Source organism: Rhinopithecus roxellana, chromosome 10, assembly GCF_007565055.1.
Source record: "Rhinopithecus roxellana isolate Shanxi Qingling chromosome 10, ASM756505v1, whole genome shotgun sequence".
In the NCBI taxonomy this organism is placed as follows: domain Eukaryota; kingdom Metazoa; phylum Chordata; class Mammalia; order Primates; family Cercopithecidae; genus Rhinopithecus; species Rhinopithecus roxellana.
Window position 1 is genome coordinate 126588297 of NC_044558.1, and position 26907 is coordinate 126615203.

General features: G+C 38.6%; 1 protein-coding gene across 6 annotated transcripts in view; it reads left to right on the top strand.

The window, feature by feature from the left end:
• Positions 1–213: 213 nt before the first annotated feature.
• The window catches only part of PLEKHA5 (pleckstrin homology domain containing A5), a 254613-nt gene continuing 227919 nt past the window's right edge, over positions 214–26907 (top strand). For all 6 annotated transcript variants that reach the window (XM_030939462.1, XM_030939458.1, XM_030939459.1 and 3 more), the window contains exons 1-3: positions 214–441; positions 605–684; positions 2945–3002. In XM_030939462.1, coding sequence (XP_030795322.1) covers positions 353–441; positions 605–684; positions 2945–3002 — 227 coding nt within the window. In that variant the 5' untranslated portion in view covers positions 214–352. The remainder of the gene's footprint in view (positions 442–604; positions 685–2944; positions 3003–26907) is intronic.

A 26907-nucleotide genomic window follows, 5' to 3' on the forward strand; every position in this document is an offset into this window, starting at 1 on the left:
TTTTTTTTTTAATCGATCCCGGAACCTTCGCGCGGCGGAGGGGGCGGGCACGCGGGAGGGGCCCGAGGGAGGGGTCTGGGGCGCGACGCCGCTTGCCCATCCCCCGAGCGCGCGGCGGGGCAGCCGGCCGGCGGCCGCGGGGATGCGGAGGGGCGGTGACGGGGGCCGGACCCTGCCGGGGCGGCGGGGCGGGCACCGCCCGAGGGGGTAGGGCGCACGCGGGGGCGCGCCGGGCCGGGGAGGCGCGCTCCGGCCGCGCTCGCTCCGCGCTCCCTTCGCTCGCTCGTTCCCTCCTCCCTCGGCAGCCGCGGCGGCAGCAGGAGAAGGCGGCGGCGGCGGCTGGGGATCAGACATGGCGGCGGATCTGAACCTGGAGTGGATCTCCCTGCCCCGGTCCTGGACTTACGGGATCACCAGGGGCGGGCGAGTCTTCTTCATCAAGTAAAGAGCCGGGGACGACACGGGGGCCCCGCGGGGGCGGGAGAGCAGGAGGCGGGCGGCAGGCGAGATGGGGGAGAGCCCGGGTCTGTACCCCTGCAGCCCCTCGGCTCGCCGCCGCGTCCCCTCTCACGCACCGTGTCTGCCCCTTCTCTCACCCCTGCAGCGAGGAGGCCAAGAGCACCACCTGGCTGCACCCCGTCACCGGCGAGGCCGTGGTCACCGGACACCGGCGGCAGAGCACAGGTAACACCGGGCCCGAACGGAGTTGGGCTCCGCCTGGAGGAGGCGGCAGAGCCCGGGCCGCCCGGCTCCCAGCAACCTGCCCGGTGCCGCGGGCCCCGGTAGGCGGCGAGGCGGGGCGGAGGCCGGGAGGGGGCGGCCGCAGGTAGAAGAGCCACGAGGACTCGGCCGCCGGGAGTTCTCTCCAGTCTCGGGGCGCCTCTTTCTCCTCAGCCTTTCATCATAACTTGGAGACGGCGCCCTCTTCCTGCGCCCTCTCCCCATCCCAGCCTAGACGACCCTCGCGCCCCTGGAGTGGCGACGCTCCCATCCCTGAAACCTGGAGTCCTGAGTTTTTCCTCCGCGGCCGCTACTCACTCCCCGGTCACCCCCAGCTGCCGTCTTGCCCCTCAGCAACCTTTAGGCAGTCCTTGCCCACTCCCCTCCCTGCAGCCCCAGACCCTGCTCGCCCGCCGGGATAACAAAACCACATCCTCCCCCTCCTCCCGGGAGCGCTGCCTCCTGCCGTGCAGCTTCCTCCTGCTCTTAGGTGGGACTTGTGGGTAGGTGGCTGATGAAGGAGGAGGAGAGGAGTTCGGGGGTGCTGCGATCCGCTCTGTGACAGGGAGCGGCTCGGGAAACGCTTGGCGCGTTCTCTCCTGCCACAGGAGGAGCAGCCGGAGCCGGAGGAGGCGTTCGCAGCCTCAGTTGTTGGCGATCCGGATCTAAAGTCCCCGCCAGCCGCACGGAGGTTGCACAGACTGCCAGGAGGCGGTGGGCGTGCGAGGGGGTGTCCCGTGTGTGGGCACCGGGCCCTGTTTGGAGGGGGTCCGTGGGGAAGCGGCTGTCTCGGGTGGCTTTGGGAGCTTGTTTGAATGCTAAGTGTGAGTGGAGCTGGAAAAGGCTCCTCGTAGTTTCTGTGCTGGTCTGGGTTTCTTTTATTCTTTGTTTACATTTGTGAAACTTGTTTGTCTTTGAAATGTAACATGTGTTCTCTTACTGGCCTGCCTCTAGTCCTGGTGAGTGGAAAGGTTTGAGAGCAGTTTGGGTCGAAGGCAAGGCCAGTTTCAGCAGTCCTCAGAGCTGGCCTCTGGGGTACACTCTCTCCGACTCTGACATTCCGTGAATCTGTTAAAGTTGCCAGGATATTGAACAAACCTGCTTCTCTGTGAAATGCTGGAGTTCACTGAAGTGACTAATGTCTCCAAATTTGCAAAAAGGTGGAGGAAGAAAGGAAAGGCTGGTGTAGCAAGCATGATGAGGTTACATTTTTAAGGCATTTCTGACTAATACACCGTCATGTTTCTCAATTCCCCATGCAGGCTTTTGCTTCAATATACCTTTCTGGTGTTTTACACGCATATTACAACTTTGATGGCCTCTTTGCTTTTATGGATAATAACAGATTTATTTCATTAAAGACGATATTTCATTAAAGATGAGATTAAATAATTATCCTATGGAAATATGTGTGATATAAATATGTGTCCTAGTTACCCTCACAGATTTGATAACATTCACGCCACAGAAAAATTTTATTCTCTTAGGTGATTTCACTTTTTTTTTTTTTTTCTGGTATGGTTTACTTTGCTTGGACTCTGTGGTTTTGTACACACATCAGTTGTTTTTACTTCCAAGAGGTATTTTGATGAAATCCAAACAACTTGTCATTAATAAGTAATATGTAGCACATAATGATACCATTGTTCACCTGCATTATTCCCAACTTTACTACTTGAAACTTCACGTCTCTTAGTCAAATTTTTAGAAACAAACACGAAAGTATTCGTTGCCATTTCTTTTCCACTAATTAAGTACTTAGGAAGTTCTGCATTCTCTTCGGTGACACTTCCTAGATGGATTCATTTGTGTAACTGAAAAAAAATGGTCTTAAGTAGACACGGTATACTCAAGAAGAGGCAGGCGTTGCCTGTTATGCACAGTTTTGGTTTTTTGCTAGTCATTCATGAGTGTTTCACCTGGGATTAGAAGGCCTCCCTTTGCTTTCTTGGATGCCAGAACATAGTTCCTCTCCACCCTAATATATTACAATGTGTACTCAGGTCAGATAATCTCTAATATTGTGGACATTTTTCTGATGGCTTTAAATTTGAATTGCTATTTTTCAAAAAATGATATCTACTATTGTATTGGCAGCTCAACACTTTTTTTGTTGGTAATCTACTTAAAACAGCTAATAAATGAAAATGAATAATTAAAATCGATTGAGACTTATTTTGCTATCATTGAAGTAATACTAATTGTAATATATGTATTGTTTTAGATTTGCCTACTGGCTGGGAAGAAGCATATACTTTTGAAGGTGCAAGATACTATATAAAGTGAGTTTTTTGACTTCCTTTTTTTCTTTCGTAAGTAGAATGCTGTGATTACTCCTCAGCTGAATAGTTGTATGCTCAGTCTTGATCATGATTTTCTAAGGTTTATCATATAATTGTGACTGTATTCTTTATTTTGTATAGTATTGGAATTTTGAGACAAAAAATGGCACTGTTAGTTTTCTAATGTTATTTGCCTGGAATATTCATCGATTCATTGATTTGGAAATTAGATCATTTATGGCCACTTATAAAAATCATTTTGTATCTTTTTCAGTTTTGTCTTTTGGAATAGTCCAGCTTCATCAGAATATGACTACAATTACTTTTTTTTTTGGGTGCTTCTGTGTATATTCCTGGGTAATAGAGGATTATACTCTTTGGTCATTAGCTATGTGGTACTTAAAGTTTTGATCTTTGATTATCTGTGCTAAAAGATTACAAACAAAAAAAAAATCTTTGAGTTACATGAACATCTTTTTTTTTTTTTAAGTGAACCTTGTTCATATATATTTTAACCAGGGCTGTTTCCAGGCAGCCAAAGTAATGTAAACCTAGGCACAATTTGGTAAACAATGGTGGTCAGGGAGTAAAAATAGAAATAATTACTGAATATTTCATGAGCATATATTGGAGAATTGTTTGTATTTTTGCTTCAGTTTATTTAAATATGTCTAAAGTCAAGATGTTTTATTGATATGTTTGTTTAAAAAAGGCTTTTAATAGAGCTTGAGAGAAAAGATGACCAGTCAGTCCCAACCTTAAAACCAATTCTTTAGAATATTAAACTAATGTCTGAATAACTTAGTACTACTTGGAGACAAATACAAAGCTGGAGGTCAACATCATGTAGGAAAAATTTTAATCCCCCAAGGAAAAATGTAGGTGGTTTTTGTCTTTTTGTTTTTATATTAGAAACTGTTTACCTAAGAGCTTGTTTTTATTGTTTAACCTTGTTTGTTGTTTAATTTTAATAAACTGAGACATGAAAGAGAATGCTGAAATACCAAACTTGGTTAAGATTTTGGTTGTTTATTAACAATAACAGATACCTAGCTAAAGTTACCTTTATTTCATTGAGCCTAGAAAGTTATTTTTACTATGACATTTTTAAGATCATGTTATATACTTCCAGTAAATTATAATTACCTGTATGGTTCTTTAATCTTTTAGAAAGATACTTATATAAAACATCAAGGGCTTTTTATAAGTATTAGGAATGCTTGCTTTTGGATGTAGAAATAGAGAAAGCAGAAGATACAGGAATGGAATAGTTTCATGGTATAGTTCTTCTGTGAATATTTTTGGGTGAAATCTTTTATTTGGAGATTATACTATACATTATTAGAAGGCCTAAAAAAATACTTGAGTGAAATGCAGTCATCACATATTTTTCTATTGGTTATTTCCGTCCTAAATTAAAGTGAGTTGGTATTGCCACGAAAAGGGATGCTTCTTTTTTTGTCAAGCTAGTAGTATGATATTTGTGAAGAAAAACAGTTTTTTCATTTCAGGTCATTTATTCAATGTAATTTTGACTACTGTACATTAAGCCTAGCTCATCTTATAAAAACAGAGGTAACATTTGAATTTTCAATAAAATTTTAATTTCTTTGTGTGCATTCTTGGATGAATGTTTATTTGACAGTACAAAATCTTACTCTGTGTGGGCTGAGTATGTATGTTTTAATTTAGAACTAAGCTGTTAGGAAGACATTGAGTGAGTTTCTTTTGTTTTACGAGCCATTTTGATTAGGTTTTCTTTTATGTTTAAACAAATTAGAAATTTATTTGAGTGCCATGTCTAATGCCTAAGTAGGTTTATCTGGAAAATTAAGACTGTATTAAGAAAGCTGTAATAATTTTACTTTAAAGACATTTTTAAACTTGTAGGTTTTAATCACTTTGGTATTCATAGGCAATAATTGTGTCCAAAAGTAGCAATAAATAATTTATATTATGAAAATAATTTCTCCTAAAATTGAGCATAGTGTAGCATATCACTCATTAAACTTTAAAAAAAATAACCATTGACAAATATATGATGTACTGAATGTTAGGTGCTACTGCTTTATTTTTCTGGGTTATGTCAGAAGATTAATTTCTGTTAAGATTAGTTAAATCCCTAAGGTACGCTGCAATTTCCTAGAAACTTTTTACTTGTTTGTATTGTTGCTTATCATTCTAATAGGATAGAGGTACTACTTTTATCTTAAACTTTACAACTTAGAGTACCTTCACATACATTATTCATTCATGAAGTAGTCAAAATTAATACTTCCATTGTCACACACATAATAAAATAGCAGAAACATGCCTTTGGAACTTATAGTTTGCAAAGACAGCAGGGTAAGAAACCCCAGGAACATAAACTATATTTAGAATATTCAGAGTGGAGGAAAAGATAGGAGTCTAAAGTAGCAAAGTGCTTAGTGTTGGTGGCTATAGTTTTTCAGTGTTGTTTCTTTCTCAGATGAAGAAAGGTGGTTACTGACCAAATTGTATGTAAAGGAGGTTACAGGGTTATCGGGGTGGATTTTGTTCACATGGGGGGTGGATTTTGTTCACATGGGAAGTGGAAAGACAGGAAGGCCAATCAAAGACATGTCAGCCCTTTGACTATTCCTGATCCTGTGTTCTGGAAAGTTCTTACAGCAAGAAGGGAGACCTAAAGAATTTGAATTGTTTCTACTTCCCTTCTGAAGTGAAATACGTGTAACTCTTAAATTATTCCTCTCTTGAACAAATGTTGGTCGGTGTTAAAAATGGCAGGTTACCAGAAAGAATTTATCTCTGGATTATATTTTGCTATTGACAATTGCATCTCTGTAGGTAGTAAGAGAAGGAGAAGATTGTAGTGGGTAAGTCAAAGGAACTGAACTGTGGTCTTACCTTCTTATCGACTTTGTAGCTCAGTCTTCACATCTTTAAATTAGGCTACCTGGAAAAGACAACCTCTAAATTCCATTTCTAAATTTCTTTGAATTTTATCCTGTTCTGGGATTTATAATATTCTGGAAAACAGGGAACTCACAGTGCCAAGAAGAGATGATGCTGGAAGTATGAAAAGCTAGGTTTTCTATCCTTCTTACCTATTTTATCCTCTCTCTTTAAGCTTTGAGTAGACAACTACAGATAAGTATGAAGTATGTAGTGCCAGAATTGTGTGTACTTTCTTCTGCTGCTTTTTGTGCTTACGTTTCCTTGTAAAATGTATACATATCTTCATGTAAACAGATAGTATTGCTATTGTCAACAAAGGACCTGATCCGAGTAAGAGTTGTATACGTTTGAGTTAGATAATCAGTTTATTTTATACACTTTGAAATTCGTTCTTTAATTCAAGTTTGCAGCTAGATAAAAAAATACATAATATAGAGAATATATTTTCCCTTACATCCATTTGGCCAAAAAACAGTAAAATATGAAAAATTTTACTTGTTTATTTATTTATTTTTTTTGAGAGGGGTTTCACTCTGTCGTCCAGGCTGGAGTGCAGGGGCTCCATCACAACACACTGCAGCCTCGACCTTCTGGGCTTAAGTGATCCTCCCACCTCAGCCTCACGAGTAACTGGGACCACAAGTGTGTACCACCATGCCTGGCTAATTTTACTGACTGATTGATTGATTGAGACAGGGTCTTCCTATGTTGCCCAGCATGATCTTGAACTCCTAGGCTCATGCAATCCTCCTGCCTTGGTCCCCCAAAATGTTGGGATTACAGGCATGAGCCATGGTGCCTGGCCAGAAATCTTTATCTTTAAAGATATTTAATTCTTTTTTTCTGAGTAAAATAATTTTTCTGTGTACCTTAAGCTAGCCAGCCTCTTAATTATGTTACTGTGTGTTTGTGTGTGTAAATACATAGACAGTTTGAGTTTGATTATTGAATTTCCATATTGTTTTTATAACTTAATTTATGGTGTTATCTTTATGAAGAATGCTGAAAATTAACATGAAGTGAATTTTATAATTTATGAGGTGTGGCTTTAAATGTTCCGTATTCTTAACTAGAAAGCAAATAACTTAGCCCATAAAGCACAGAAGAAAATCTTACACATTTGAGTTATAAAGCTTTCTGCTTACTCCTTGAAAATATTGCTTAATGATTCTGTAATGACAGGCCATGGTAACTTAAAATGGTTGCGTTATTTACTATTCCTTTGTGCTTCAAAGTTTTAATATGGTTAACTTAGAGTGCCAAGTAAATCTTTTTTTTTTTTTTTTTTTTTTTTTTTTTGAGACAGAGTCTCACTCTGTCGCCCGGGCTGGAGTGCAGTGGCCGGTTCTCAGCTCACTGCAGGCTCCGCCTCCCGTGTTTACACCATTCTCCTGCCTCAGCCTCCCAGTAGCTGGGACTACGGGCGCCCGCCACCTCGCCTGGCTAGTTTTTTGTATTTTTTTAGTAGAATGGGGTTTCATCGTGTTAGCCAGGATGGTCTCGATCTCCTGACCTCGTGATCCGCCTGTCTCGGCCCAAGTAAATCTTGAGGCTCTCTGAATAGTGAGAAACTTTATTCTGATTATTTAAAGGTCATTGTAGGATTAGGGATCAAAACAATATTTGCAGGGTGTAAAATAGTATGCAAATTTTGTAAGGTTATGTTTTCATACTGCTTTTTTTTAACTTAAAATTCTAAGTTCTGGAAATTGAACTTAGATATGCAAACAGAGCATGAGGTTTTGTTTCAATATCTGCAATAGCTGAATCTAATGTATGCTAATTCCAAACTTACCAAAACTGGGGTTGCAAGTGAGAAGAAAAATCTGTTTCTTCAGATTTTCACAATTCAAAATATGAATGAAGATGGGGAATCTAGCATAACTGCCATAAAACCATTATATATTAACTATATATTTGATACTTAAAGTTGTTTTATACTTTACTTTTTTTTTTTTTTTTTTTTTTGGAGACGGAGTTTCATTCTTGTTGCCCAAGCTGGCATGATCTCAGCTCACTGCAACCTCCACCTCCCAGGTTCAAGCAATTATCTTGCCTTAGCCTCCCAAGTAGCTGGGATTACAGGTGCCTGCCACCACGCCTGGCTAATTTTTTTGTATTTTTAGTGGAGACGGGGTTTCACCATGTTGGCCAAGCTGATCTCAAACTCCTAACGTCAAGTGATCCACCCACCTCAGCCTCCCAAAGTGCTGGGATTACCACTACGCCTGGCCAAAAACTGTTTTGTACTTTCTATAATATTATAACCAAATTTTGATTACTAGAGCTACATAAGGCTTTAGAACACTTTGTGGGCATTATATTTCTTTTCCATATTTATAACAAAAGAGCTTTGGGCTGTTAATATGTGATTCCTTATATGTATGAAGCACTTTATGCTGATTCATTAGGTATAAAACAACTAGGAACTATGATCTCAGCTTTCAAGGAGTTTGGAGTGTAGAGAGAAATATGCAGTATATGAAAACAGAGAGGTGGTGTGGGGAACATAGACTTATTTAGTGCTAGGCACTTCAGCATAGCATTAAACTCCTATAATCCTCGCAGTAGCTTTTTTGTTGTTTTGTCTCTTTCCTTTTCAAGTTGGGATGCCAGGACTTCCAGCCTCAGTAGACTTTGTCATGGAATTCTTTTTTATTTTAGCCCCAGGACCACTGCTCAGGGCCAGGTTTGCTCAATTTCCTCCTTGTATTTCCTGTGATAATAGTATAATGCCCAGCATCTAGTCAGCCTCTAAAGAAGTGGTATCTGGGATGATAATGATGCTGGCTCCTGGTTATTTAAGGAGTTAATCAAGATGGAGAAAGAAGAGTCCCCACAACTCAAGTGGTTGCATTTTAAGAACACTTTCTGGATTTGTCCAGGGATTTTTTTCTTCCCTAATCTGTATAGACCCCTTCGTTTCTTCTTATTCTCAAAGCTGGCCTATATTTAGGAAGCAGGAGGAAGTGATCTATACAAAAAGAAAGTATTCAAGAGTTGAATAGTTGATGGCCTGGAGACAGGGCTTACATAGGACCTGTCTGTCCTATACCAGATGGAATTTCTTTGTATTTGTTAGCAGATGCTGTTTTCTTGTGACCGTTTCATTTTTTTAAATAACAGATAAATATAAGATGAAGTTAAGGGTGAAAAGTTATGTGTATATGCAAGTTAGAGTTAAAGGTGTAAAAAGATAATACTAGGCAGTGGCTCATGCCTGTAATCCCAGCACCTTGGGAGGCCAAGGCGGGCGGATCACTTGAAGTCAGGAGTTTGAGACCAACCTGGCCAACATGGTGAAACCCCGTCTCTACTAAAAATACAAAAATTAGCCAGGCGTGGTAGTGGGCACCTGTAGTCCCAGCTACTTGGGAGACTGAGGCAGGAGAATCGCTTGAACCCAGGAGGCAGAGGTTGCAGTGAGCCGAGATGATGCCACTGCACTCCAGCCTGGGTGACAGAGTAAGACTCCATCTCAAACAAACAAAAACAAAACAAAAAAAATAATAATGATGCTAGTTTGAGTCGTGAGAATTCAGAGGAGGAAGAGGCAGCCTTGGCTGGGCTGTCCTGGAAAGACTTGAAGAGGTGGGAGTTGAGCTAGGCCTGAGGGTATGGATGGGATTCACTTTCAGATGGGTTGATAAGACTGGCAGGATACATTCATGGGGGTGGGCACATGTATAATATGTGAATATGTGTAATGAGTAATGCTAACTATGCTTGTTAGTGATGGTTCTGTAGAAAATGCTAGGATGATGGGAGGTGAGTCTAGGAATGCTATTTGGAACCATACTGTGTCTGGGCTTTGAATGTCAGGCTGAGGTTTTTATTTTCTGGGCAAGCCTTTGCAGATGTATTTCAGTATAGCGTTAATTATACAACATGAAAGTTTTTAGGGAGATTTTCATATAGGCAGCATGGATTGGACTGGAGCAAACCTGGGAATCAAGGAGATCATTTCTGAGTCTGTTGCCATAATTGGGTAGTTACTTGAACCAAGTTTGTGGCAGCGGGAATGGAAAGAGGCCATTGATCAAAGACGTTAAAGAGGAGTTGACAGGCCTTAGGAGTCTTGCTGAGCAAGGAGGTTAACAGAAAAAAGAGGTCAAAAGCTACTCAAAGCCTTTGTGTCTGAAAGGCTACAAGAATGATGATGAGACCCTTGACCGGAATAAAGGAGTAGGTGTGGGAGGGGGAGCCCCAGGTGGACGTGTTAATGATGGTTTGGTTTTTGAGCTGCTTGAGAGGACATAGCATTTTAGGTGGCTAAAATCCGACTTTCACAAAGGACTCCTGACATTATCTTCTTACTCCCTCGTAAAAAGTAAACACAACCCACTCCCTTATCCTATCTGAGCTACCTAAATGACTACCTATTTATAGATTCAGGCTGGGAATTTTCATATTCATCCATCTAATTATTCATTCAACAAATGCTTATTGAATATTTTCTGTGTGCCAAGTGCTTTAAGCTTTATGAATGAAACAGACATGGACACTACTCTTAAGAACTGTATCATTGAATTAGTGGCGGAGCTAGTAATAAAATGATCATACAAATATATAAGATAGACTGTGATAAATGCTATGAAGAATATCTAATGTTTTGACTACATACATTGAAAGGCCTTAGCCCATTGTGGGGGTTACTGGGAGAGGCCTTTCTCGCAGTTAAGCTCTGAACCCCTACAGGGTGGATCAGAATAGAGCAGTGTAAAGTCACTGGAAAGATGAAGAATAAATAGCCTCCTGGTCTTGAGATTGGACCACAACCTAAGTGAAAGCATTGCCATATCTAAAGAGAGACTTGGGGGATGGGGCTGGTATGGTATGGCAATTTATACAAAGGAGAAAGCTGCTGCAGAAGCTGCTCTTCATCATCCACTAGATAACAATGTTTAGCCAACTGATTTTAATGATTATCTGAGTCCCAGTGGCAAGGTCTTCCGATTAGTCACTTACTCATGTATCTTTCAATTCTCTTGAATACATTTTGAACTCCTAGTTGTGTGCCTTAGTCATTAGTATATATCAGTAAATGAAATAAACCAAAAAATTCTGCACGTCTGGGGAGTGGGATGATGGGGGAGAGAATGTCAGATAAAGTAAACAATAAGTAAGTACATTTTATAGTACGTTAGACTACACATAAATCCTCTAAGGAAAAAGTCTACTTTTTAAGTCTACTTTGGTTTCAAGAAAACAAGGAAATATTATATTACCGAAGTCTGTACTATCGTGATTAGTATGCAAGAAGTGAATGCAGACTAAATTTTAAAATACTGAAATCAGTGGGTCCAGTAGAAACCCAAAAGAAATAAAGTGGTCCTCATGAGGTACAGATGATAGACATTTCAGAGCCACTGTGAGAACATCTTGGCCACTAAGGAATGTCCTCTGAACTACTTAGGAATTCTCCAAAGTGGCCAGGAAGCCACCCACACCCAAGAGAATCTTTCAGACTATTAGTTCTCTGAAGGCAGAGATAGTCTTATACTGTAGCCATCTTTACGCTTCCAGTGCCTGGAACGTAATAGACAATTAGGTGTTTGAAATGAAGCTCTAAAACAAATCGTAAGAAAAGCAAGCCTCTTTACCTAAATCTGAACATCCCAGGGCATTTTTTTCTTCTCATTTGTCATCTAGTCACAACTCTTGTTGTTGTAAACGTCACTGACCCAAAGCCAACTAGTATAAGCAAAAAGGAAACTATTTCTTTTTTTTTGAAGACAGTCTCTGTTGCCCAGGCTGGAGTGCAATGACTCAATCTCGGCTCACTGCAACCTCTGCCTCCTGGGTTCAAGTGATTCTCCTGCTTCAGCCTCCCGACTAGCTGGGACTACAGGTGCCTGCTACTACACCCGGCTAATTTTTTTGTATTTTTAGTAGAGATGGGAGTTTCACCATGTTTGGCCAGGCTGGTCTCCAACTCCTGACCTCAGGTGATCCACCTGCCTCGGCCTTCTAAAGTGCTGGAATTGTATTATAGGCATAAGCCACCGTGCCCAGCCAGGAAACTGTTTTCACACTAATTTCAAGAGTGACGCAAGTAAATTCTTCAAGTCTTCCTCACCTGCTTTTTTTTTTTTTCCCTACAGAAAGCTTCTCTTTACCCAGAAAAATGGTTACATGCTGCCCCAAATTATACCCGTTTAGCTTTTTAACCTAAAATGTAAATTTTTTTCTCTAGTTGCAAATAAAAAAATCTTGGACAAGGACTTTTGACTACCTTGGATCACATGCCTGTTCCTAGAATAGATACTGGCCTGCTAGTCTTCAGTCATTGTCTGTCCTTAGCTAGAGCCAAGACCCTAATATTGGCAAGCCATCCAGAAACATATAGTTAGAGAGGAAGGCCCAGTTCATCACTGCAAGTCAAGATGTGAAAGACTGAAGAACAGAGGTCTTCTTATAATACAGTGTAAAATGCCTAAAGGCCAGGGAGACAATGAATCTGAGCATCTGTAAACTTATGAGAAAAGAAGTAATGGTACCAGTGATATTCAAGGAAACCTTTTGCCTTGCGTTGCAGAAGGAATAGTTGAAGTTGTTCAGGATGATTCAGGCCAGGACCAGGGAAGATTAAGAGAAAGTGCTGAATTTTGAGGAAGAATGAGTAGAAGCCAATCTTAGATTGATTGTCCTGAGCAAGTGAGTTTGAAGAAACCAATTTAGCACAAGTGGCAGTAGAACTTCACTATGGTGGAAACCTCACCCTGCTAGGTGAGGCCAGGGATTCTCTTTGGTGCTTCTGAAATTACTGGCCACTTGAAGAGTAATTCCTAAACAGTGTCAGTGCTTGAGTAATGTTGCCAGTGCTTGCTTGCTATGATGCTGTCTACCTGGGGAGTGGTTTTTGTTCCCTATCCTTTCCAAGTAACTTGGATTCTTTGCATATATTGTTTCTTTGAATAGATATGCTCTAAAAATGTTTGCCTCTGAGATGAAAATTCCAAATTTTGCTAAAGTGGTTGAAGTTGCATATTGTTCAATGTTAAGGCCAGGTGCAGTGGCTCACACCTGTAATCCCAACACTTTGGGAGGCCGAGGCAGGAGGATTCTTTGAAGTCAGGAGTTCAAGATCAGCCTGCGCAACATAGTGTGACCCCTGATCTCTACAAAAAAAAATGTTTTTTTTAATTAGCTGGTCATGGTGGTGTACCCCTGTAGTCCTGGTTACCCAGGAGGGTGAGGCAGAAGGATTGCTTGAGCCCAAGAACTCAAAGCTGAGGTGAGCTATGATCATGCCACTGCACTTCAGCCTGGGCAACTGAGCGAGACACCATCTCTAAAACAATTTTTTTCAAAGTTATTCAATATAAAATATAAAACTCAGTAAAATAGGGCAGTATGACAAAATTTTGAAAAGAAATAAAGAAGTCCTTGCCCAATTTTCACAATATAAAGAAATTATATAACATGTTAAAATTAATGTGAATTTTTTCTCCGTGGAAAATTCATCCGTATTTATTTTGAAAAAGCGATTCTCTTCTATCACAATATAGATATAGTCTGATAGCAATAGCTTTTTAGTGTATATATGTAAGGTGTACATGTTTTGATGTACATAAAGAAATGGTTACAGTAGTCAAGAACGTTAACATATCCACCTATAATCTACTCGATCAGCAAATTTCCAGTATCCAATACATTATCTCAGTCCTCTACTGTAGTCTCTAAATTTATTCATCCTCTATAACTGCAACTCTGTACTCATTTTGATCTCCATATTCCCATCCCCCCTCATTTCTACTCTTGTTTTTATGTATTTTACTTTAAAATTTTTTTTTAGCTTCCACATGTAAGATCATGCAGTATTTTTCTTTCTGTCTGGTTTATTTCACTTAATGTAATGTCCTCCAGTTCTATCTATGTTGTCACAAAAGGCAAGGTCTTATTTTTTGCAAGAATGTGATGAATAATATTCCATCATATTTTCTTTATCCATTCATCTCTTGATGGACTTGTAGGTTGTTATTACCTTCTTTTGGCCATTGTCAGTAATGCTGCAGTGAACATGGGAGCGCAGATGTTCCTGTGAGGTGGCAATTTCATTTCTTTTGGGTATACACCCAACCCAGAAGTGGGATTGTAGATCATATATGGTAGTTCTATTTTTAATTTCTTGAGGAACCTCCATACTATTTGCCATAATGGCTGTACTATTTTATGTTCCTACCAACAATGTACAAGGATTTCCTTTTTTCTGCACCTTGCAGGCACTTGCTTGATGGCATTTTTTTTAAAGTTAGTAAAGAAATACCACAGAATGATTCTGAATCAAATAATAAAAGTGTACGTTTAGTGTATATGCTTCTTTTTAACCTGTTTTATAATGGTAAGTTTTTCTTCTTATAGAAGCAATTCATTTTTATTATAGAACATTTGGAAAATACTAAGGAGTATAAAGATGGAGTAAATAAAAATAATTCACAGTCCTGTTATGCAGAGAGAATTTTTACTAATATTTTGGCAGGTTTGCATAATTACATATGCAAACCTTATTGTGTACAATTATATGCATACATGCTGCATATATAATTATGTATTGTGTATGCACAATATATGCATGTATTATATACAATTATACATGCAATTATGCACAATTATGTATGTGGCACATATGCGCATATTATGCATATATAATGTTTCACATTGAGAGTTATAAGTATATATTTTTAAAGATTTGAGTCTTATTGCTATTAATAATACTGTGTCAAATCCTGTTTTCATTAGCTGTATTAGTATCCTTATATCATTATATATTTATTCAGTAGAAGATTTTTAATAACTATGATGTTCTGTCTTAGGAATACATGGTATGTAGTCCTCCACTTCCAGGTGGCTTTGTTGTTTGTGAGTTTTTGCTGTAAGAAAAATTTTTATATGAATACTCTTGAATGCATGTCTATTTTGTAGAATTGGAATTGAGAAAATACATGAGCTTTTTAGATGGTTCATTACTTAACATTTGCCAGATTGCCCTTTAGAAAATTTGTGCAGATTTGTTCTCACTTGAGAACATATGAGAATGTATGAAAGTGCCTTCATTTCTCCATAACTGCAATAAGTGCTTCTGATTGAATAGATGAAATTTAAAAGGTAACTGATAGAGAGTCTGTGTGGATTATTACTAGAGATTCAGATGGTTTGAAACACAGATTAGTCCTTCAGTTATGCATGTATACATAAACAACTACCCCAGAACTCAGTGGCTTAAAACAATGATGATTTCTAATTTCTCACTTTTTTTTGAGTTGACTAGGCTCAGCTCTGCTGGTCTTCAGTTCCATGCAGTATAACTGAGGTCATGGATCTGGAACAAACACCAGCGTCTCTCCTCGTGGCCTCTCATCAGTTAGTCTGTCTCAAGTTTTCTTTATGGCGTGGCAGTTGGCTTCTAAGAGGAATTATCCTGGGAGAACAGACCACAGTTTTCAGGCACTTACAAAACTTATGCTTGTATCATGCTTGCCCATGTGGTCCTGGTTGATGTAAGTCAAAGTCAGAAGTGGGAGGAGAGCTGCACAGGGGTGCAAATACATGGAGTGTGGGACATAATGTAATGGACAACCAGAGATGATAAATAACTTCCAGCCAGCATTGCAACTCTGTTTAGCGATAGCTGTTTGAAGTATTGTATTCAGAAGAATTTGGAGACCAACATCTGGATCAGGTGGGAAAGCATATTGTGATAAGCTAGTGACATATGCAGGGATTTAGGTGAGGAAGTGGATATACTGGTGTATTTACCATTACTAATTTAATATCTGTTAATTTTATCATAAAGTCACAAACTTAGAAAATCAAAGCAAGTCATGAACTTGAATGCTAGCCCAAATATTTTAAAACTATTTGAATACCTGAGTAAACTGACTCTTAAACTTCAGTTTATCTCAGTTTCACATTGACAGTTAATATAGTTGGTAGTAAAAGATATAAATAATTGGTATTTTAAGGCTAGATTACTTTGCACAATACCCATGTTTTACACCAGGACTGCTGTTTCCCACTGATGAATGACACAACTGTAGCAGAGTTCAAACATGAGGATCAAAGTACCTATGCTAGTGATCAAGATAGTAGTGCCTTGGGTTATATGAGGGTGTAGACAGATATCTCACATACATATGTATTTGTGTGAGGGGTGTGTCTGAGAGAGAGAGAGGAGGGAGAGAGAGAGAGATTTTATGTGCTTGACTGAACTGTCAATTTGACTTTTGGATTAACTCTGATTATTAGGAGTTATTATCAGTGGCAGTATTTGGATAAGAGTAGCACTATAGCCCTTTGCCTTCCAAGAGGACTTATAGGAAGATATTCCTACTCCTTGACGCAGTAGTGTTAAAGTCCTCGTTTATGATTTTTCCCTTCTACCCCATACTCTGCTCCCCACAAGGTTATAAGTATCAGTAGTTGAGGGTCCATTCTTCTACTCTTCTTTCTTTGCATGTACATACTTATATATACATAAATTTTTTAACAAAAATGGAATTGTCCTATATGTACTCTTCTTTAACTTTTTATGTAATAAATATCTTAGGTCTTTTCATAGTACTGGTCAGTACCATTCTTTCAATAACTGTAAAACATGCCTTAATGGTTTTGTTATACTCCTATTGTTGGACATTGAGGTTTTTTCCTATTTCCGCCCCCCACCCCCACCCAATTCCTAGAAGTGTGATAGTGAACAAATTTAAACATAATCTTTGTGTTCACATGCAAATATTTTTATAAAATAGTTGTTAGATGTGGAATTGTTGAAATAGGCTGTATTTATAGTTTAGCTTTGGTAAGTTGTAGTAAGATCCTGCTAAACCCCATAAGTGGAGTTCAAAAAATTAGAAATGCTTAAATGTGTAATTGTAAGATTGAAAAGTAATATTTTTTAATAAGTCTGTACAGCTGCAAAAAACCTACAAAAGTAATAATATTACACATTGTGCAAAACTGCATAATGATTCAAAAAGCCCCAAATGACAATACATTCACTTCTTAAACTCCTTTGAGAATTAGGGTTGGCCAAATCATGGGAGACATTTGCCAATCACATTCAGATTAATTTCTCGTTTTCCTATTTGGTTTACTGTTAGGCAGCTTTCTTCCAAAAAGTCTTATTTATTTATCCTTACTTGTCTCCTTGCCAGCACTTGGTATTACTGTAGTTAAGTTTTGGCTAGTCCAATGGGCAAAAATGGTGTCTTCTTGTTTGAATTTACATGCTCCTGATTTCAGCCATGCGTGGCATCTTTTTCAGTATTTATTGCCCATTTGAACCTCTTCTGTAAATTTCCTGTTTCATATATTTTCTGTGTTTTTCTATTGAGTTATTTTTCTTAGTGATTTATGTTAGGTATTTTTTTGTATTTTTGATGTCTAAGGCCAGTTAGCTTAGTAGACATCTCGAAAATATTTTGGTTGTGCACCCCTACAAATAAAAAGTTTTTGAGTATACACCCTCAAGTATGAACATTATACATGTATTTGTTTAGAAATTATATACATGTATTACTGTCAGTCTGTGTCTTACATATTAGTAAAGCTGTATTTTCTTATTTTTATTTAAAACTAAATGTAAATAGAGGTACTAAATATTTTCTCCTGCAACCCAGTGGAAAGCCCAGTGTGCACCCACTTAGGCAGTTAGGAGTTCAGAACATAATATACCTTCGACCAGTTAGAGTTGCCAATAGGAATATGCTCTCTGTTTTGTGACCACAAAGTACATCTTCTCAAGCCTGTGGGCACTAAGAATTGTAAAGTGCAAAGTAGCAGTGGGTTAGACCTTGACTCTCTTAGCGTAGTTAGCTGTATTACTTTGATAAAATTGATACTGTTATATACCAGTTTTCTCTCACATAAAATGAAGGGGATAATTCTTGTCTTGACCATTTTATAGACTTATGATGTGAGTTAATTTATATGAACAAACTTTGAAAAGCTGTGAAACATTACGTAAAGAGGTAAAATACATGGGTATATGTTTTCCAAGTTCATGCCATTGGGTTTCAAAGAGAATATGCCTCAATATCATTTATGCTGAAAAACAACTTAATATGCATGGCCTGCTCATAGTGGTTTAGAAATGTGATCATTTAGTCTTCCTCTCAAATAGATTTGACACCTCTTGAAGGGAGGAACTGTTATACATAAGTCAATGAGTGTAAATAGATTTGACACCTCTTGACGGTAGGAACTGTTACACATAAGTCAGTGAGTGTTTGTTGATAGTATAGCGTTCACTTAATAATATACGTATTTCTAGGCCGGGCGCAGTGGCTCACGCCTGTAATCCCAGCACTGTGGGAGGCCGAGGCGGGTGGATCACCTGAGGTGGGGAGTTTGAGACCAGCCTGACCAACACGGAGAAACCCCATCTCTACTAAAAATACAAAATTAGCTGGGCCTGGTGGCACATGCCTATAATCCCAGCTACTAGGGAGGCTGAGGCAGGAGAATTGCTTGAACCTGGGAGGCGGAGGTTGTGGTGAGCCGAGATCGTGCCATTGCACTGCAGCCTGGGCAACAAGAGTGAAATTCCGCCTCAAAAAAAAAAAAAAAAATACGTATGTCTTTTTTCTATTTAAGAAAGCCTTGTGACTTAGGAATTAGAAATCAGTTTCTTTGTGAAATGCCTAGACCGTGGTACTAAGGAGAGCTTTCCTTAAAGAGAAAGTTTAGGGCTGCAGATAAAAGGCAGGACTTAGCTTCAGTATGTTCTACAGGAATGAGGAATTCAAGGTGTTGGTAACGTTAGGGACACTTACATAGCTGAGTGGAAATGCAGTATGAGGAGGCAATACTAAAGGCAGTATGTGATACAGTATACCCAGGAGTGACTATGAAAAGACAACTCTGAATGAAGTTGAAGTTGTTGCTGCTCTTTGAAAAACATATTTTGTAGTTTCTTTTTTTTTTTTTTTTTTTGGAAATGAATGAATTTAACTGCAGAATGACTTATTATCAGTAAAGGGGAATAGTGGAGAGAGAAGTAAAAGAAATGAACACCTCATCATTAATAAGAAGGAATAAGAAAATTGGGATTGCAACTGTATAATTAAACAGGTTTGAAATGTTTCATTTTATTTTTAGAGATAGGGTCTCACTCTGTTGCCCAGGCTGGAGTGCAGTGGCGAGATCAGAGCTCACCTTAGCTTTGAATTCCTCGCTTCAGGTGATCCTTCTGCCTCAGCCTCCCGAGTAGCTGGGGGACCAAGGCGTGTGCCCCCCACGCCTAGCTGATTTATTTTTTTTTTTAGAGATGGACTCTCACTGTGTTGCCCAGGTTGATCTTGAACTCCTGGGCCCAAGCCATTTTCTTGCGTTGGCCTCCCAAAGTGTTGGGATTATAGGCATGAGCAGCTGCACCCAGCTTTTGAAGTATTTTATTTTATTTATTTATGTATTTATTTTGAGACGAAGTCTCGTTCTGTTGCCCAGGCTGGAGTGCAGTGGCACGATCTTGGCTCACTGCAACATCCACCTCCCAGGTTCAAGCAATTCTCCTGCCTCAGCCTCCTGAGTAGCTGGGATTACATGCACCCACCACCACGCCTGACTGATTTTTGTATCTTTAGTAGAGACAGGGTTTCAGTATATTGGCCAGGCTGGTCTCGAACTCCTGACCTCAAGTGATCTGCCTGCCTTGGCCTCCCAAAGTGCTGGGATTGTAGGTGTGAGCCACCATGTCCATGAAGTTATTTTAAATGTATTAATATTCAGGCTCTGCAAAGGTGCTGGAGATCAGGCATGCTTAGGCACATACTGCTGGCTGACAGAGGCAGAGCCTATGACCAATAGTAGCTTCAGTAGGCTGGGATTACGTGTGGGTGATGGGCCTAGCGGGTCACGTTCCTTCTGAAGCCTCTCTTCTTCTCATTTGATTCTCAGGACAACCCCACAGAGTAGCAAACAGGACAGGCCTGGTTCGGTTCAAGTCAGTAAACTTTTTATGCTTACCCAGGTGAATGAGAAGAGGAGATAACATGTATGATATCTACTTTCAGAAACTTAATTACTTAAACTCTTGAAGAAGGTGGAAGACTGCAAAAAAATGAAATTCTTTTGAGAATTTGGAAAAGTAGATGAATTTCTCAGAAATAGTTCACTGAAAAAATTGTGTATCAGAAAAGAAGGATCAAAATAAAAAGAAATCAACTATTTTGTTGTTGTTAACAGAAGTATCTCAGGTTCTTTCACACCTAGTCATCTGGATTTTTACAATATCCTCCCCTCCATTATTCTTATGAAAGTCTGACTGCTATTCCTTTCTCAGCAGGTTCTCTAAAAGAAGCTCTAGAAAGGAAACAAACATTATTATTGGTAGGAGAAGTAAAGTCCTTTGATGGAGTTGTGAGTCTTTACTGTATATAACAGTTCCTTTCTGGCCCGATATTTAAGCCTCATTGTAGAAGATGACCCTGAAGTTGAAATATTTCACAATTATTGGTTTCAGTTCCTCAAAAACGTTAATGGAGACAATTGATAGATTATCAGAGTTGAATAGAGGTAAATCATTATAATCTTGCTGTATCAGTTATTGCTCTATAACAAACCATTCAAAAACTCAGTGGCTTAAAACAGTAACTATATATTATTGTGCATACTTTTCCTGAGTTGGCTGGGCAGTTTCTCTAGTTTGTTTTTTTCTCTGGTTTCTGTGGGGCCTGCTCTTGTCTGAGATCAGCTAGTCAGGTAAGAGGCTTTGCTGATCTTGGCTGGTCTAGGATGGCCTCATCCAGGATGATGGGAATGACTCTTCATCTAATAGGCTCCAGCTTCCTCTGCTAGGCCCAGCTTGCTATGTGATGAAGACAGGCATCCACCCAAGTGAGCAGAAGCTCCTAAGGGTCTCTTGAGGCCTAGGTTCAGAACTGGGACAGTGTCACTTTTACTGCTTTCTCTTGGCCAGAGACAGTCACAAGATCAGTTCACATTCAAAAAGTGGAGAAATGGACTCCATCCTTGAATGGGAGGAATTGCAGACTAACATTGTACAAGGTTGTAGATACAAGGAGAGGTGGAAGATGGAGGCATTTTTGTAGTCCATGTAAAGCACATGTTGAAAAAAATTACTGAACCCGGCTGAAGTTTAGATTCTTCAGTCTCAAATATGGGATTACACTTGATCCTGGACACACTGCTGATCATACATGTACTCCTTAGATTATATAGAAATCTATGTGGACATGTGTGCAATGACCCTCTTTATTAATTAAACTGTTAATTCCTAACTCTTGTAGAATAGGGTTATTATGTTTTTTTTCTTTTGATGCTCTGTTTAGTCGGTTTGATACTTTCACTGGGGCTGTGTCAGTTTACGGTCCAAAACAGACCTGACTGCTTTTGTTTTGGGGAATGGAGGAAGGTATCTTAGGTCTCAGTGTACTTCTGAGAAGTCTTTGAAGTAGATGACCTCCCCTGTTCTGCCCACACCCAAAACCCACTGACCAAGCACTTGCTGTCATGTTACCCTGTTTTGTTTTCCCTGTAGCACTTATCACTGATTCAAATTCTTGTTCACTTACATGTTTTTCATTTTTTTTTTTTTTTTTTTTCTGCCTTGTGATATGAGCCTCACAAGAGTGGGGACCTCCTCAGACCCTCTTTACTGCTAAATTCTCGCAGTTAAGAATAGTGCCTTTCTATTCTTAGGAAATGCTCAATAAATATCTATTGAACATTTGTAATAAATATTTTGTAATAAACAAGTCAGCAGTTTGTTAAAATACAGTATGTTTAAATCCTGTGTCACTGGTGCATTGCAGACACTTGTTGGGTATTTATGGAATCTTGATGGAGGCCCATGGTCAGTAGGAGCTCAGGGAAAATGAAAACTTGAAGCTGCAAAGGATTTTTCTAGATTAATCCAGTGAAAGGCAGATGAGCAGGAGAGTTTAGGGTATGATAGATTTGTTGAAACGTTGAACTATTAGACTTCAGGCTGGGAAGGAGGGAAGTAGAGCAAAAATCGATCTGATAAATTGGGATAGAGATTCTTCCAAGACCAGAGAACTCCCACAGGGAAGTAGTTAAACATGGATACGGCAAGGTTGGAGGTTTGGTGTTGCAGTGTGATCACTGAAGTCGTGATTTTAGACGTGCCAGGTTATGGGTATGACAGGGTTCTGGGATTAAGAGAATGGATGACTCAGGTAGTTGAAGGACCTTGGGGGCATAGGGAGTAAATATCTGTTCTTTGAGAGAATGCAGTCAGACAGCTGATAGGGGAGAGTCCTTAGCAGCCAAGGTACTGAGGTAATGCTTTGAAAAGAGGTAGAGGTTATAGAGGAGTTTGCTAATTATGGAGCACCATTTCCATAGGTAGTTAAATTTGTAAGATAGAGGTGGACTGTAGACACTATGTCAGGGATGGAAAAAACAAAGCCTTACTGTCGGGTTAATGCCAGGTCAGTAGATGGGTTGAGAGAAGAATTGGAGATCAAGTTTACTTGGGCATTGAGAAGCTTGCTGAATTTAGTTTCAGTAGACTCCTAAAGAAAGGTGACCCTGGGACTTACAGACAGAGGCCATGACTCATTTGGCCAAGAGTGGTGGTCAGCCCAGGAATTTCTGGGTTCTGCCTGTGCTCCTTAAAGGGTATTTGGGTAGGCAGATTGTGAACTCTTAGTAGCTTACATACTAAGCAGATACATACTCATTTAGCAGCTTCCATATTTTCATTATGGTTTTTCAGAATATTTTAACTAGTTTTTTAATTAGAAATGACATTTCCCAAATGTAAACTCTTTAAAGATGTAAAACATGAATGATATATGCAAATACTGAAGGACAGTGATTTAATAAATTTAAGTAATACTCTTGTCAAGTCTAAAATTCAAAGATCTAAACCTGGAACCTGGACTTAAAAAAAAAAATTAAGGATCAAGATTTTCAGATTAGCATTTTCTGTTTTTTGGTCATACAGGTTTTTTTTTTTTTTTTTTTTACATTGGTATTAACAGTAGATATTTTAATGTAAATATTTAATCTTTTTTGCTGTTAGTCATTTTGAAAGTTCAAACTGTGTGATGAACCAGACCAAAATTTCATAATCTTTAAACCACGAAGTTGCCTAATAGGCAACAAAGTAAGCAGAACAGCAGTGGAAGATTTTACAAATTCCCAGAACCACCTGGAAATAATTTAGGAAAGGCTTTTGACTCTAGGCTCATAGATAAGAATAATTAATAGCAATTACTTTCTTGTCTTTAGTCCTTTGGTCAGATTTGTTTCTTTGAAAAGAGCGAGGCAGGTTAAAATAATCTATATAATATAAATTGCCCGTGCAATGCAAGTCAGTTTGTTTTATGCAGGTAGCAGTAGTATGAACTTGGGGTCAAATGATATTTTTTGTATGCTACTTATATGTGATGGTAAGAACTAAAAGAAAATCTTTGTGTGTTTTATTTCTTTCATTATGACAATTTAATTAAATGCCAAATGAATATAAAATTTGTCAGACATAAGGGAAAATAAGATGAATAAGCACTGCATGTGATACTCGGCCTAAAATACAGAATTTTTTTTTAATGTCAAAGAGCTTATCTAGGATCTGTAAATAGGAGTGTAATTGAAGTTGTAAAGTATGTGCATTTGATTTTGGGAATTTCTTTGTTTATTATAATCTTTTACCCATAATATGTGTGGCAAGTTTACTATCCTACATTGTAGCTTACCTTCACATTCCAAGAGATCTTTTGACGAACAGAGTCAGTCTTCTGTAAATTATCACAGGTTGTTTTTGTTTGTTTGTTTTTTGTTTTTAATTCCTTTCCAGTCCTTTAATCTTTTTCCATTCCAGTCCTTACATGTCTTTATATTGCTGGCTAGTATTGCCAGTACAGTGATAGAAGCAACTACAGCTCTGACATAAAAATGAAGGCTTCTAATTTTCAACACTAAGAATGATATCTGATGAAGATTTTTGGAAGGTATCATTTCCAGGTGAAGGAAATTCTCTATTTCTAGTTTGGTAAGAACTTTTTTTATGAGTTTAAGTATTGAATTTTATCAACTGTTTGTTCTGCATTCATTGAGATGATTTTTTTCTTTTAGTTTTCTTATTCAGTGAATTACCTGAATTGCATTAATACTCTTGTTAATGCTAAACCATTAATGGTAAACCTTACATTGTTGGGATAAACCCAACTTGGTCATGAAGTACTCTTTTTTCCAAGTTAATAAAGTTTGTATTTTTTAGAGCACTTTTAGGTTCATGGCAAAATTTAGTAGAAAATGCATAAAGTTCTCTGTTAGGCGCACGCACACACACACCCTTCCCCCTTCCCCCACCGTGGACATCTTGCCCCACAGGGATACATTTGTTACAATTGTACCTACATTGTCACATTATTATCACCCAAAGTTCATAGTTTATGTTAGGATTCACTCTTGGTGTTGTGTGTTCATTGGGTTTTGACAAATGTAAATGGCATGTATCCACCATCGTAGTATCATACAGAATAGTTTCACCCCCCCTAAAATCATCTGTACATCGTTCTATTGGGTTTGTTGATACTTCGTTTAAGACTTCGATATTTATGATAATAAAGTGAAATTGCCCTGTAATTTTCTTCTCTTGGACTGTCATTGTCTGGCTTTGATAGCAAGGTTGGTCCAGCCCCAGAAAATGAGTGGGAAGGTGTTCTACTTTTTTGTGCTCTGGAAGAGTTTGTATGAGATTAGAATCAATCACTGAGAAAGGGATAGTTTAGTTTTCAAATGTTGCAGTGACTTCTTGCTTTTTCTGTGTAGCTCTGTCCTTTTATTCTGAATTTATATTATCAGATGCATTTAAGTATAGAATTGTTATATTCTGTTAAGTGTAGAATATGCCATCAGAATGAAGCCAACATTTTTATTGTGAGGGGACCTCTACCTCCAGTAATACTTGGGACCTTATCTGTTTGTTTTGTCTGATTTTGATATATAAACTTTCTTTTATTTAACATTACCTGCTCTAATTTTTTTACTCTTTTAAAAAAATCTGTTTTTCCATATATTTGGATGTGTCTTTTTAAAATAGCATATAATGAATCTTTTTCAGTTTTATAAACTTTTTTTTTTAACTTACAGTCAACTTACGATTATTGGTATATTTAAGTTTATTTATGCCTTATTTTGTTCTTCCTGCTCTTCCTTGTTTTCTTGTTGGTTATTTAAAAGATAACTTATATAGTTTTAAAATTGTATACAACCAAAATACTTAGCAATGGATAATCAGTTTTCCTCTCAATCTTTGACTTACAAGAAACTGGAATAGATTTCCGTATGTACCACAAATTGAGTGAGAACTTATTCGGGAAAATGCCCAATAAAAGGCTTTCATAATTTTGAAAGAAGTAATTGGAATAAAGGTGACTTATCTCTTATTTGTGAGAATGGTTAAATATGCTAATTAAGTGCCTTTCCCTTTTTCTGTTTACTTGTTTGTATTCATTGATGGAAGCAGAATGTTTGGTGTGTCTTTTAGATTTAAAAACTGGAATCTAGTAGTAACTGATATTTATATTGGCCTTCTTGTGAATTAAAATAAAATATTATCTTTTATGAAGGCATCAGACAATACCGAGTGCCTTCTGAATTACAGTCTGTGAGTCTTGTGAGTACAGAGAAATGACAGGCCTTGCCCTGAAGGATTTCTTATGCCCCAGCAATGTCTACTGATGTTAAGTTAAAGCAAGATAAGATTGAGAAAAACCTTTCTGTATGTGTCAGTATTAGGTCAAACCTCTGGGTTTACACTGGTGGGGCTCAGGCATCAGAAAGAAAATGAGAAAAGGGTGAGAAGCTATAAGGGAGTCAGAAATGTAGGAAGGAATACCATAGGAGTTGTGCGTGTGGAGAAGAGCGCCACTCACAATTTCCTTCAGTTGCCTGTTTTGAAGCAGATTATTCGAAAGATGTATATAGGAATTCTTAGTCTTCATCAGGAAGCTCGTTATCACTGGGAAGACCTCACAAGCTCTATGTAAAATACATATGTTTTTATAATATCAACTGCTTTACCTGGCAAGAAGTAAATTCAGACAATCCTAAACCTGTTTTGACCATGAGGTTACATAAAAGCACTTCTATTATATGCTTCCGAATCATGAACTCAAGTCCATTTATTTAGTAAGAAGGAGCCTGCTGGGAATGGAAGAAAGCTAGATTTTTCTATTAAGTCCCTAAACCTTGGTTTTTTCTTCATGTTCCTTTTTTGTATGTGTGCATTTTGCTTAGTCTTTACTCAGCCATTTCTAGTGCAGTTTGAGGAACTGTGAATTTTTATACAAGCCTAGGAATCATCAGTATTAGGGCTTTAAATGTGAGCTGTTTTGAATCAAATGGAATCTGTTTTCCTCTGCAATTGAAGATAACAGTTTTAAAGGTGTAAACCATAGTCTTGGACATAAAATATTATTAGTCTTTATCTTGAATTTGTTACTACTTTGCACTAAGATTACAAGGGCCTTCATTTAGGTGACAACGTTCTTATTATAGATATATTTTTTTCTCATAATCCTCATAATAAATCAAACACATGGGGAAGAAGAATGACCATTTCAGGATTCTGTGGAACTTGAATATGATAAAACCTTACTGTCCTGTATATACCCCCTAGAAATAACTCATATCACTAAATCTGAAAATAACTCATCTATGGTTGAAGATCTTTTTCTTCAGGGACATTCCTGAAAAGTATACATTGAGTAGCCCCTTTTTCTGTAATAGATTAAACAGGCAAACCCAGAAGTTCAGAGAAGGTAATTTTTATAATTGCTACATGTTATTTTTGTTTGCTTTTTGAGAGAATTATTTGTGTTAAAAAGTAGTTTCCATTTTATAATCTTGCTTTTTGAGCTTTCCTATATCAGTTATTGCGCAAAGTTCTTATTGCAGAGGCCTCCCTGGAGTATGTTCTTGAATTGTTGGGGGTGGTCAAAAGGTTAGGAGCACTTCCTTGATTTGTTTT